The sequence below is a fragment of the Anabas testudineus genome, chromosome 19 (genome assembly GCF_900324465.2).
Source record: "Anabas testudineus chromosome 19, fAnaTes1.2, whole genome shotgun sequence".
In the NCBI taxonomy this organism is placed as follows: domain Eukaryota; kingdom Metazoa; phylum Chordata; class Actinopteri; order Anabantiformes; family Anabantidae; genus Anabas; species Anabas testudineus.
The window spans coordinates 5590337-5604387 of NC_046628.1; the positions used below are offsets into that span (position 1 = coordinate 5590337).

Below are 14051 nucleotides of genomic sequence, written 5' to 3' on the forward strand. Positions count from 1 at the left end.
GCTTACAGCAGATTACACACTCTGTGGCTCTTAACTAGTGTGCAGACAACTATTTCATTTGGATAAAATATGGTTTCCAAATACCTTAAACTGTAGCCACACACATCCGTTTCACTTCTGACCTGGTAAAGCTTAACCCATAACAACCTAGACCCATTTCTACTGAAAGGAAAATGATGTGTGATATGAAACAAACCAAATAGTCCACGTGGAACACATTTGTTGAAGTGTTGGGGCCACCCCATGAAGAGGAGTGTACTAGACCCTAATTATACCTGTGTAAAAACACATACTCCTATTGAAAAAGCTAATTATCCTTCACAAAAACATATACAGTGCTCCATGTTGAATGCTGCGCTGCCAGACAGGACACAGTTTAAATAAAAACAGAAAATGAATAAATACAAATTGAAACAAAAACGTGTTTGTCACACCTCTGTCGTCTTTCTTTATTTTGTTTGATTGTTTGTTTGTTTTTTGGGTTCTTATGGGTTCAGTGACAGGTAGGATCTTCTGCTTCTAATTTAAAAATATCGACTGCTCATGAAAACAGACGCAACAAGAGACGCGACAGTGTTGATGAACGAGCGCCGCCACGTACGCTGCTATTTGTAAGACTTTGCTGTTGGGGTGCTGTGGCTCTGGAGGTAGCAGCTGTCAATCAACCGCGACAGCGTCTGAAAATTGAGCGGATACGTCTCGAGTGACGTCAGGTGTGACGCCATTTAGAACCCAAATCCGAGGTTATAAATAGAAGGTGAATCCATCAGTTCAGTACAGGACTCCTCCTGTCTCTGGAGTCCACAAAACTCCGGAGACACTCAAAGCTGGAGGACCCCCCGGTGCTCTGCAAGGATCGTGTTGATCGACGTGTCAACACGGGGTGTGCAGAGTCTCCTGAACAGTACCGGCCTGAGAGGACGATTACAGGCTTGGGGGATCCATGCTAGAGGTTAAAGCTGGAGGAACCCCTGGCACGCTGCAAGGATCGTGTAGATGGACGTGTCAACACCGGCTGTGCAGAGTTTTCAAGATTGGAGGAACTCTCGGTGGAGGAAGTGCTCTCTCTCTCTCTCTCTCTCTCTCTCTCTCTCACTCACTCTCTCTCTCTCTCTCTCTCTCTCTCTCTCTCTCTCTCAGGCAACAAGAGACGCAACAGTTTTGATGAACGAGCGCCGCCACGTACGCTGCAGGCAGCATGAAGAATTGCACCATCGACCAGCACACAACATGACAACGATCAGTTCAGTTGTTATTGATGCAACTGGACTTTTTAAAATTCACGTCTGCTCAAGTTTCACTGATGAGTAGTGAAACGTTTCATCCCAATAAGACAGAAATCCAGCTGCCATGACTCAACTTCCAGATAACTTCACCTGTATCACTGAGAATGTTTATAGACAAGAACCACAGCAGCCTCCATATATATATATATATATATATATATATATATATATATATATATATATACACACGTCTATATATCTGAAAACTGTTTCAGTGAAACAGCGCCTCCACGAACATGATAGCCTCATTTTTTAAACTAATACATCCTGAAGATTTCCGTGTTACTGGATTTCAAACAGTAATATGCTCCACACGTCTGAGACAATAGAAGTGAAAAGAACATCAGATATGGACATAATGTACATGTTGCACTCAGGGTTAAGTGACTCAGGTAGATGTAGCCTGGACAACAAAGGTGAGAAATAAAATCCGCAAGGAGAGAAAAGGTTGATGTGCTGTACAAAGATTTTAAATCGGTAAAATAGAGTTTTGTGGCATAAACATTTAGACAATTTATTATTCAAAGCGGTGTGATCCACCTGCAGCTGCATTTTACTATGAGCTCTATTTGTAAGACTTTGCTGTTGGGGTGCTGTGGCTCTGGAGGTAGCAGCTGTCAATCAACCGCGACAGCGTCTGAAAATTGAGCGGATACGTCTCGAGTGACGTCACGTGTGACGCCATTTAGAACCCAAATCCGAGGTTATAAATAGAAGGTGAATCCATCAGTTCAGTACAGGACTCCTCCTGTCTCCGGAGTCCCGGAGACAACCAAAGCTGGAGGACCCCCCGGTGCTCTGCAAGGATCGTGTTGATCGACGTGTCAACACGGGGTGTGCAGAGTCTCCTGAACAGTACCGGCCTGAGGGGACGATTACAGGCTTGGGGGATCCGATGCTCAAGGTCATAGTTGGAGGGACTCCAGGAGGAGAAAGTGCACATCAAGACTGGAAACAACTCGAACATCTTTCAACTGTTACATCATGTGCAACATATTTTCATATTTACTACCATTTATGTACAGCTTAGATGAAAAGTGGAGCTGCTTACAGCAGATTACACACTCTGTGGCTCTTAACTAGTGTGCAGACAACTATTTCATTTGGATAAAATATGGTTTCCAAATACCTTAAACTGTAGCCACACACATCCGTCTCAGTTCTGACCTGGTAAAGCTTAACCCATAACAACCTAGACCCATTTCTACTGAAAGGAAAATGATGTGTGATATGAAACAAACCAAATAGTCCACGTGGAACACATTTGTTGAAGTGTTGGGGCCACCCCATGAAGAGGAGTGTACTAGACCCTAATTATACTTGTGTAAGAACACATGCTCCTATTGAAAAAGCTAATTATCCTGCACAAAAACATATACAGTGCTCCATGTTGCATGATGCGCTGCCAGACAGGACACAGTTTAAATAAAAACAGAAAATGAATAAATACAAATTGAAACAAAAACGTGTTTGTCACACCTCTGTCGTCTTTCTTTATTTTGTTTGATTGTTTGTTTGTTTTTTGGGTTCTTATGGGTTCAGTGACAGGTAGGATCTTCTGCTTCTAATTTAAAAATATCGACTGCTCATGAAAACAGACGCAACAAGAGACGCGACAGTGTTGATGAACGAGCGCCGCCACGTACGCTGCTATTTGTAAGACTTTGCTGTTGGGGTGCTGTGGCTCTGGAGGTAGCAGCTGTCAATCAACCGCGACAGCGTCTGAAAATTGAGCTGATACGTCTCGAGTGACGTCACGAGAGACGCCATTTAGAACCCAAATCCGAGGTTATAAATAGAAGGTGAATCCATCAGTTCAGTACAGGACTCCTCCTGTCTCTGGAGTCCACAAAACTCCGGAGACACTCAAAGCTGGAGAACCCCCGGTGCTCTGCAAGGATCGTGTTGATCGACGTGTCAACACGGGGTGTGCAGAGTCTCCTGAACAGTACCGGCCTGAGAGGACGATTACAGGCTTGGGGGATCCATGCTAGAGGTTAAAGCTGGAGGAACCCCTGGCACGCTGCAAGGATCGTGTAGATGGACATGTCAACACCGGCTGTGCAGAGTTTTCAAGATTGGAGGAACTCTCGGTGGAGGAAGTGCTCTCTCTCTCTCTCTCTCTCTCTCTCTCTCTCTCTCTCTCTCTCTCTCTCTCTCTCAGGCAACAAGAGACGCAACAGTTTTGATGAACGAGCGCCGCCACGTACGCTGCAGGCAGCATGAAGAATTGCACCATCGACCAGCACACAACATGACAACGATCAGTTCAGTTGTTATTGATGCAACTGGACTTTTTAAAATTCACGTCTGCTCAAGTTTCACTGATGAGTAGTGAAACGTTTTATCCCAATAAGACAGAAATCCAGCTGCCATGACTCAACTTCCAGATAACTTCACCTGTATCACTGAGAATGTTTATAGATAAGAACCACAGCAGCCTCCATATATATATATACACACACGTGTATATATTTGAAAACTGCTGCAGTTAAACAGAGCCTCCACGAATATGATATCTGTATTTTCTAATCTAATACATCCTGGAGATTTCAGTGTGACTGGATTTCAAACAGTAATATGCTCCACACGTCTGAGACAATAGAAGTGAAAAGAACATCAGATATGGACATAATGTACATGTTGTACTCAGGGTTAAGTGACTCAGGTAGATGTAGCCGGGACAACAAAGGTGAGAAATAAAATCCGCAAGGAGAGAAAAGGTTGATTTGCTGTACAAAGATTTTAAATCGGTAAAATAGAGTTTTGTGGCATAAACATTTAGACGATGTATTATTCAAAGCGGTGTGATCCACCTGCAGCTGCATTTTACTATGAGCTCTATTTGTAAGACTTTGCTGTTGGGGTGCTGTGGCTCTGGAGGTAGCAGCTGTCAATCAACCGCGACAGCGTCTGAAAATTGAGCGGATACGTCTCGAGTGACGTCACGTGTGACGCCATTTAGAACCCAAATCCGAGGTTATAAATAGAAGGTGAATCCATCAGTTCAGTACAGCACTCCTCCTGTCTCTGGAGTCCCGGAGACAACCAAAGCTGGAGGACCCCCCGGTGCTCTGCAAGGATCGTGTTGATCGACGTGTCAACACGGGGTGTGCAGAGTCTCCTGAACAGTACCGGCCTGAGGGGACGATTACAGGCTTGGGGGATCCGATGCTCAAGGTCATAGTTGGAGGGACTCCAGGAGGAGAAAGTGCACATCAAGACTGGAAACAACTCGAACATCTTTCAACGGTTACATCATGTGCAACATATTTTCATATTTACTACCATTTATGTACAGCTTAGATGAAAAGTGGAGCTGCTTACAGCAGATTACACACTCTGTGGCTCTTAACTAGTGTGCAGACAACTATTTCATTTGGATAAAATATGGTTTCCAAATACCTTAAACTGTAGCCACACACATCCGTTTCACTTCTGACCTGGTAAAGCTTAACCCATAACAACCTAGACCCATTTCTACTGAAAGGAAAATGATGTGTGATATGAAACAAACCAAATAGTCCACGTGGAACACATTTGTTGAAGTGTTGGGGCCACCCCATGAAGAGGAGTGTACTAGACCCTAATTATACCTGTGTAAAAACACATACTCCTATTGAAAAAGCTAATTATCCTGCACAAAAACATATACAGTGCTCCATGTTGAATGCTGCGCTGCCAGACAGGACACAGTTTAAATAAAAACAGAAAATGAATAAATACAAATTGAAACAAAAACGTGTTTGTCACACCTGTGTCTTCTTTCTTTATTTTGTTTGATTGTTTGTTTGTTTTTTGGGTTCTTATGGGTTCAGTGACAGGTAGGATCTTCTGCTTTTAATTAAAAAATATCGACTGCTCATGAAAACAGACGCAACAAGAGACGCGACAGTGTTGATGAACGAGCGCCGCCACGTACGCTGCTATTTGTAAGACTTTGCTGTTGGGGTGCTGTGGCTCTGGAGGTAGCAGCTGTCAATCAACCGCGACAGCGTCTGAAAATTGAGCGGATACGTCTCGAGTGACGTCACGAGTGACGCCATTTAGAACCCAAATCCGAGGTTATAAATAGAAGGTGAATCCATCAGTTCAGTACAGGACTCCTCCTGTCTCTGGAGTCCACAAAACTCCGGAGACACTCAAAGCTGGAGGACCCCCGGTGCTCTGCAAGGATCGTGTTGATCGACGTGTCAACACGGGGTGTGCAGAGTCTCCTGAACAGTACCGGCCTGAGAGGACGATTACAGGCTTGGGGGATCCATGCTAGAGGTTAAAGCTGGAGGAACCCCTGGCACGCTGCAAGGATCGTGTAGATGGACATGTCAACACCGGCTGTGCAGAGTTTTCAAGATTGGAGGAACTCTCGGTGGAGGAAGTGCTCTCTCTCTCTCTCTCTCTCTCTCTCTCTCTCACTCACTCTCTCTCTCTCTCTCTCTCTCTCTCTCTCTCTCTCTCTCTCTCTCTCTCTCTCTCTCTCAGGCAACAAGAGACGCAACAGTTTTGATGAACGAGCGCCGCCACGTACGCTGCAGGCAGCATGAAGAATTGCACCATCGACCAGCACACAACATGACAACGATCAGTTCAGTTGTTATTGATGCAACTGGACTTTTTAAAATTCACGTCTGCTCAGGTTTCACTGATGAGTAGTGAAACGTTTCATCCCAATAAGACAGAAATCCAGCTGCCATGACTCAACTTCCAGATAACTTCACCTGTATCACTGAGAATGTTTATAGATAAGAACCACAGCAGCCTCCATATATATATATACACACACGTGTATATATTTGAAAACTGCTGCAGTTAAACAGAGCCTCCACGAATATGATATCTGCATTTTCTAATCTAATACATCCTGGAGATTTCAGTGTGACTGGATTTCAAACAGTAATATGCTCCACACGTCTGAGACAATAGAAGTGAAAAGAACATCATATATGGACATAATGTACATGTTGTACTCAGGGTTAAGTGACTCAGGTAGATGTAGCCGGGACAACAAAGGTGAGAAATAAAATCCGCAAGGAGAGAAAAGGTTGATTTGCTGTACAAAGATTTTAAATCGGTAAAATAGAGACATTTAGACAATGTATTATTCAAAGCGGTGTGATCTATCTGAAATGACACCAGGTATGTAGTAGGTCTGTGATTTAAAAAGAAGATATATTTGCACAACAACAAAAATATAAAACATATATAAATATATATATGGAATGATATGTTTTTTTTATTTGATATACTACTTCAGCACAGAGTTCGAGCTCCATGGACAATACCTGTGGCCAGTGTATAAAGTCTGTGACTGTGTGTAAATGAAATAAAAAAAAAGACACCCTGTCCCCCTCCACGTCCATTGAAACACTAAGAAACCCAACAAAGAGCAGACTGTGGTGCTCTGAGGCCCGCTGTTGTTTCCACCCCCGCCCCGTCTCGGCTGCCTCCTTTTTCATTTGCTGCGTCTTCATCCCGCCCGTGTGCGCCGCATCCATACCAACATCCACCGACCTGTTCGCGACATGTCCCCGCAGCTTTCGGCGGATTTAATTACATAATTGCCTCAGATCATCAGCTTTAAATCGCCGGGGGTGGGGGCCACGTCGCACGGCTCTTTACGGTAAGTCACCGTGGGATCGATCCGGTTTATGGGCGATTTGTGGCGTGTGGCTTCACGCCTTTTATTCTCTCTGTCGGACAGACGCCGTCGGATTTAAAGATAATTTGGTGATGAAATGCCGGAGTGGACGTGTTCAACTGAGAGCACAGATTTCCCACCTCTGCTCTCTCGTTTTCTATGTGGCCCCGTTTTATTTGGAGAGGCATTTAGTTGTCACCTCCTTGGCCAGCAGATGAGCATCCTTTCGCCTTCTTGTCTCAAGCTGCCACACTATGAGAATGTTCTGGAAACTAGTCGCCTGCAGGGCTTTTATTTTGGAGTGAATTATTTAGGCTCTGCCAGCCTAACATTCAAACATTATTCATTTAAAAGGAGGGTTGGACTCTTTAAGGCTAATTTAAAGTTTAGACATAGGCTCTTTCTCTGTGTGTGGAGGAGTTTACGTGTCTCCCATGCTGATGCAGAGCAGTACAGACAGCCACAGTGCCCTGGTTTCACAGAGGGGGTGCTTTTGGCCTTTTGTCTGTCTTTTCAAAGCTCCTCCGGCTCTCTTCCGTACTTCAGTTCAGTCTCAGATCAGTTTTTTTTTTTTTCAATTCAGCCTCACACCCTCCTGATAAAATGTTTCACCAACTCATCGGCCACAGAATCAGTGCAGGCTCCATGCAGAGGTCCATATGTCAGGCCCCGTCTGTGCTGACGAAAGATCAGCTCAGATAGTCAAGTTGCTTAATTATTTAGACTACATATTTATGCCCTGTCATCCATCAGTCATGGTATCAGTGGCACCGCTGTTTCAACACTACACAACATGATAGCAGGACGATAAAAGCCTGAGTCAACAGCCATCTGCTGGATCTGTTCACCAAATGAGATTTATCAGAGATTAAAGCAGCTGTGATGATGCTGGAACCTTTGAACCCCTGAAGTGTTTTGGTGTGTGGCCAGGTCTGACACAAATGCGACAGTATGAGAAGGAGGATATGAAACAATTGTTTTCCCTGATGTAAATATACGAGTTTGACTCATGTGTATGTCTATCATCAGAAATAAAATCACTCTGATCTGAGAGAATAAAATGAATGGGGTTATTTAACTTGGTTGCATCCGGTGTGAATCATGTGAGCTCAGTAGTTTGGAGGCTGGTTGAATGAGGAGACACTAGGGAGAGATGATGGCAATAAGCAATTCCGGGTTTAAAAGAAACAGCACCAATAGACGTAAGTAGAGCACTGATGCCGACCTTTTCAAGTAAAAGATGTTTTCTCATCAACAGTTCAGTGGATGAAGGTCAGGGCTGCAGTTTTATACACTTACCCACTTGAATCTGCTGTCTACATACATGCTGTGTCTCATATCCATCTAATACATGCATTTGATACGTTTTAAATCCTCCAGTGTGGGATCATGGAGTCCAGTTCAGTGCAGTTGAAAAGATAACCTCCATCTCTTACTATATTTAGACAGACCGCAAGGAAGGAACAGAGTGGAGCCTGTGGGACACACACTGAATTCATCAGCCTTTGTCAAACGTTCAGGCTGCAGGCCTCAATGCTGACATTCAGTGGGAGGTGGCTGCTAATAACCCCAGGAACACGTCCACCCACATCTGTGCAGTTAAATGAGGCTCCAGCATTGAACAAAGCCCTGGAGTTATTTGTATTTGGAGACGGCGTCATAAGGATGATACACACATCACGGCCCCCAGTTACAAAATGATAATTGGGTTTGTGTCACTTATCCTGAAATGAAACGGCTCAGGGAGCAGCTAGTTGTTCGAATGCACGCTATAAAGAGCAGTCCTGTAAAGAACGTCTTGCACGAGTGGCGATTTTAATATGATGAAGTGTGATGAGCTGAGGCATTCACATTTTCTCACAGTAGCTTCCAGCAGTTACAGTTCTGGTTGTTCAATGAGAAATCTGCTCTTTTGTTGGATGTTTTCGGAGCCCGTGTCTCCACCTGTCACTTTGCTTCTTGATTTTGTTTATGATACAGAACAAATATGACAGATTTCACCAAATAGTGGAGACTGAAAGCTGAAAAACTACACAAATGTATGAAAATGTCATTTTTCACTTGTTACTGTAAAGTTATAAGTAACATTACAGACAGCACCATGTAGTGACGTAACCAGGTCTCAGGGTCATAGAGTCATACACCCTCACATGAGTACCTCCTGTGTCTTACACGCCTGCGTATCTCCCTCCCTCCCACACACTCTTGTCATGCAGGAGGTGTAACCCTCCCTCCTCTTCTTCCTTTTGTATCATTGGAGGAAACCCAAAGCAGAAAAAACCCAACCTGTAGCAAGTCAAGATGTCAGATCCTGACGCCGCCTCACCGACGGACCCACCACTGCCACTAACCTCCCCACGCACTCCCCTGCAGCTCTCCTTCCCCTTCCTGAGGGAGGGTAGCCGGGTCTGGGAGAGGGAGAGGAAGCCGCCACAGCCTGGAGAGCTGCCAAGTCCACTGCCCACCAAACGCACCCGCACGTATTCAGCGTGAGTTGGATCCCAAAGACTGTAATTACCATAATGTACACTGAGTATATAGAAATAATCTTTGTGGTAAAATGATGTCCCCTCTTTCTCTGCAGGACAGTGCGAGCCAAATCAGGTCCAGTATTTAAAGGGGTGTGTAAAAACTTCTCCAGGTCTCAGGGTCATGGATTCATACGCCCCTCTCATGGAGGAGAGGACATCTTTGTCCACATCTCTGAGTGAGTGACCCCACTGATAGTATCAGCCATGCAAGCGTGGGAATAAATAACACTTTGTTGGGTTTGTTTCTTTGACAGCATTGAGGGGGAGTACGTGCCTATGGAAGGGGACGAGGTGACGTACAAGGTGTGCCCCATTCCTCCCAAGAACCAGAAGATCCAGGCTGTCGACGTGGTGATCACCCACCTGAACCCAGGCACCAAGCACGAGACCTGGTCAGGTCAGATCATCAGCTCCTAGATTGGCGCTCCAGGCCGCAGGGAGCTGGGGAGGTTTTATGTTTTCAGGATAGGAGGTTTAGGGCTGAGAAAGAGGGCTCAAGCTTGGAGCTTGTTAAATTAATTTTTGAGTATAAAGGCTGTGGGATGGAAATTAAACTTTGAATGTATATGTTTCAGTGTTTCCCTTCGAAGGTCCTAGTTTGATCATTTGAGTTGAATGTTTTAGCTGAAGAGTTGAAATTCGGGGGTTGAAAAGCTAGGGTGCTAGCATTTTTTACTTTGACCTGTAGGAAACATATTTTAGTTGGGAAATCAGTGTTTGTTAGCAAGGACGTTGAGGAATCAGGTGGTTTAGAGGCTGAAACGTATTCTCTGCAAATTTGAACCAATTTATTCATACAGGCACAAAACAATAGTAGGTTTTGAGGGCTTTGCTCAGTGGACGTGGGATCTCTATTACACCTATAAATGATATGCTGCCAAAGGAAATGGTAGCAAATACACAGTATGTTTAAGTCCTGTTGTGTCCATGAATTAAAAGTGGGAAAAAACTGCCTCCAAAAAATCCTTTTCAGGTTTGTTCGACATAAAATGCCACCAAATAAATACACTTATAGTTTGAGTCACGTTCAATTTGCTCTGAATGTCTTTCAGCCTCAGGAGCTCTGATAAGCTCCAAATATAAGAAATCTCTTCTTTCCTTTTTAATATTGTAGCACTACTGTATTTTGTCTACCTGGCAAGTGTAGAAATCCAGTATTATTGTAGCCAGCTCCTACAGTATGACGGTCTTGTGTTTCAGTGGTAGAGAGAGCAGCTATGTGGGCCTGCTGCTGGGAAAACCAGGCCAGAGGGTTCGGGGTTGGAAATGGAAATTGGAGTGAGGAAGAGTGTCGGGGAACGGGCAGAGGATGGAGTGATTACCTATAGGTGTACTTGAGCATGGGTGCAGCGAGATTCAAAATGTTATGGGCATGTGTAAGAGGAAGATTTAGAAGATTCAGTTATCAAGATGAGGGTGGTCAGGTGAGCTTATTTAAAAAACAGTGTTACATTATTGGAAATAAACTTATTTGCTTTCTTGACAAGAGTTAAGTGTAGATTGACATCACTCTCACGACTGCACGGTCAATATCAAGCGAAAGCCGGCTGCCGATTTGCTTTAGCAAGCTTAGCATAAAGACTGGAAACAGGGAAATAGCCAGTCTGGTTCTGTCTCAGAGAGTGTTATCATTTTCTTCCACTGAGCTCTGATCCTAAAAGTGAAAATACACTGTCCGTCCAGGAAAAAAAAAAAAAAAGATTTGATTACAGCAAACATTCACCGTGGCATCGTTTCTATAAGCTTCTGCATTGTCACAACATTTATTCTCGTCCAGAGTTGCATTAATTTTTCACTGAGATCTTGTTTTGATGATGGGAGAGTCGGCCCGCTGTGCAAAGTCTTCTCCAGGACATCCCAAAGATTCTCAGTGGGGTTAAGGTCTGGACTCTGTGGTTGTTAATCCATGTGTGAAGATGATGTGTCATGCTCTCTGAACCACTCTATTACAATTTCTTGGAATATGTCTGTGTCATCAGGGAAGAAAAAAATCCATTGATGGAATAACCTGGTCATTCAACATATTCAGGTCGTCAGCTGACCTCATTCTTTGGGTTCATAACGTTGCTGAACTTAAACCAGACCAACTGCAGCAGCCCCAGATCATAGCACCACCTTGTTTTATTGGACGGGCAGTGTACACAGCTGCCAAAATGTTTCACGCAGTGAAAGAGTTTTGATGATGTTTTTATATGATTAATAAAATTATAAAAGGCCGCCTCTTGTAGGGGGTGCTACTTGCAGCCTTCTGGCTTTTCTTGTTTGTTGTATTCATTTAGAATAGGGAGACTTAGCGTCACCATATAAAAAGCTGAGGGTGAACTGCTGATTTTGTTGGTGAAAGTTCACTGTGTTTTGTAGCTATGAGGGAAAAAATAGCAACAAAAGCTTCCTGATGTATGTTTTAAAAGACTATTTATTGACTTATTTATTTTGATTTGTAACTAAAGAAACATCAGGTATTTGTGAAAATAAAATCGAAGCCTGTTTGAATACACTGCACACCTCACTCTAATGATACTACCCGGTTCAAATCCCTTTTTGCAACTGTCACACAGACAGGTGGAGGAAAATACATACAACTTTTCCCACACACACGCATTTGTAATTTCTCCATAATACTTTTGTGTAATTTTTATTAACTGAGAGTACGTGTTCAAAATAACATGGAGTTTTGTTGTTTTGGAAACCGGCATGTTCTGTACTGTTTGTTGTAATTTCTATGTAGAATGTGTTGGTTCCTCATCATGCAGTAACACAGTTGGAGCCTTCAGAGAAGTGCCGTCAGGTCTCCTATGCATCTTTGATTTCTTTGGCCCGAGTGGGATTTAACATCATCGTAACACAATGTATCTGTTTGGAATATTTACTGTGACAGAAACAAATTTGATTGTGTTTCGGAAGCACTTTTATTTTTGTCGAATCACTGTGACACTGTCAGTAAGATGAAGTTTGAATAAAACTTACTACTGTATTCACAGACCTGTGTGGAAATGTGTTTATCTCTGTGTAATGTAGGGCAAACAGTTGACCTTTAACTTCAGATGTTCCCTCAGTCTCTCTACTCCTCACTTGTGTCAGTAGAAAGTGGAGTAACTAGGACAGCTATTTTGAGAGCTTCTTAACTTTAACAAAGTTTTTGCTGTGAGCGCGACCTCAGTGTCTCAGACAGCTGTGCGGGATCTTAGGAAATATTGATATGAATCAGTTCTGAGCTTGTTTCATCTCTCACTGAACTCCATGAAAGGACAAAACCAGCACAGATAAAATATGTGATGTAATTCTCCTTGAAACGCACAGGTCAGTGAAATGGGTTAAGACAACACGCCACACACAAACGGACAAAGACACAGGAAAGTAGGCTGGCTATTAGCTCCCCGACAAGAATCAGGCCACTAGATGGATATAGAACATGATGTATCTACTTCAAGGGCAGTGAAGTATTCTGTACAATACCGCTTCATGAAAATACTCTTCTTCATTAAAAGTGCATAAATATATACACTTAAATTAATAAAAGTAAAGCTATTCATTACTAGTATCATGGCCTTGTTGGATGATTCAGTGTAGTGATGCACACTATATAACTGGATTACAGATGTATTCATGTGGTATGAGGATTTTAGCACTGTGGTTGGTGAGGTGGACATATTTAATGTACAGTGTTGGGTATTATTTTGTTTTCATTCACCTCTGTAAAGAGCTGGATGATCCAAACATGACCCGCTGTCTCAAAAGAACCACTGACTCCACCTACCCCACTCATACAAACACTATTTGGAAAGTTTAGCAGTGTTTTGTTACAAATCCCTCTGACCATGAGGTGTCAGTAATGTTCAGTTTAAATAGAGAGTACGTGATAACAATAATACTTAGTACTTAGTACAGATGTAAGTATGGAAGCAACATAAACAGTCATAAAGAAAGACAAAAAGATAGATGGGACTTTGGTCAGAATCATACATACAAAGTCTGTTTGTTCAGTTTTAATTCTTAACCTTCTTTTTATCGACCCATATCCTTGAAAATATGGGTCGATATCCTAAACACAAAGACTGCAGTTGTTTAGCTGAATAGGAACTAAGAGTTTTAATCTGTCTTATTTTTGTCTTATGTCTTAATCTGGATCAAACACTAAATATCTCTACACATCGACCAGAAACGACGAACTAAACCCAGACAGTGAATCTGAAGTGAACAGCCTCCAACTCCGTTCACCACGCTGCTACAAGCTGTGCTCCTCTTGGCCAATAATTAACCTCATCAGGTGTCATCAGAAATTACTGGTGATGAAACAGTAAGAAATAGGATTTTTATTTATCATATCATCTAATTCCAATGAGTCTACAGCTCAGGTCATGTAAAAACGAAACATCCGAGCACATCAGTCAACAGAATGTAAATGTAGCACAATGACCTTTTCCTAGGATTTTATTCTTTCAAAATAAAATAATACAAAAAAAAAAAAAAAAGCTTTTCAGTGGAGGGAACAACACTACTGGATAATAAACAGACACATGTGATGAGTGTAGAGTAACTAAGAGTCACTTTATTGATCGATCTTTGTTTTGCGTTTTCATTTCTAAACGTTGGTTC

General features: G+C 42.9%; 1 protein-coding gene across 3 annotated transcripts; it reads left to right on the forward strand.

Annotated features, from left to right (window-relative positions):
* The first annotated feature begins 6775 nt into the window (after positions 1–6775).
* Positions 6776–11249, forward strand: csdc2a (cold shock domain containing C2, RNA binding a). 3 transcript variants are annotated; one of them, XM_026351602.1, is made up of 4 exons: positions 6776–6906; positions 9196–9413; positions 9509–9631; positions 9710–11249. In XM_026351602.1, the coding sequence occupies exons 2-4, from the start codon at positions 9226–9228 to the stop codon at positions 9870–9872; spliced, it is 474 nt and encodes a 157-aa protein (XP_026207387.1). In that variant the 5' UTR covers positions 6776–6906; positions 9196–9225; the 3' UTR covers positions 9873–11249. The 3 variants fall into 3 exon arrangements, with proteins under 3 accessions (XP_026207387.1, XP_026207388.1, XP_026207389.1); XM_026351603.1 differs by having other exon boundaries at positions 6806–6906; positions 9141–9413; XM_026351604.1 differs by having other exon boundaries at positions 6806–6906; positions 9199–9413.
* The last annotated feature ends 2802 nt before the right edge of the window (positions 11250–14051 follow it).

Excerpts from the sequence above, each read along its gene's own strand:
- csdc2a (XM_026351602.1), top strand. The coding sequence starts at position 9,226 with ATGTCAGATCCTGACGCCGCCTCACCGACGGACCCACCACTGCCACTA. Across the intron at positions 9,414-9,508 it reads CGCACCCGCACGTATTCAGC|GACAGTGCGAGCCAAATCAG; the intron begins GTGAGTTGGATC and ends CTTTCTCTGCAG. Across the intron at positions 9,632-9,709 it reads ATCTTTGTCCACATCTCTGA|CATTGAGGGGGAGTACGTGC; the intron begins GTGAGTGACCCC and ends TTTCTTTGACAG.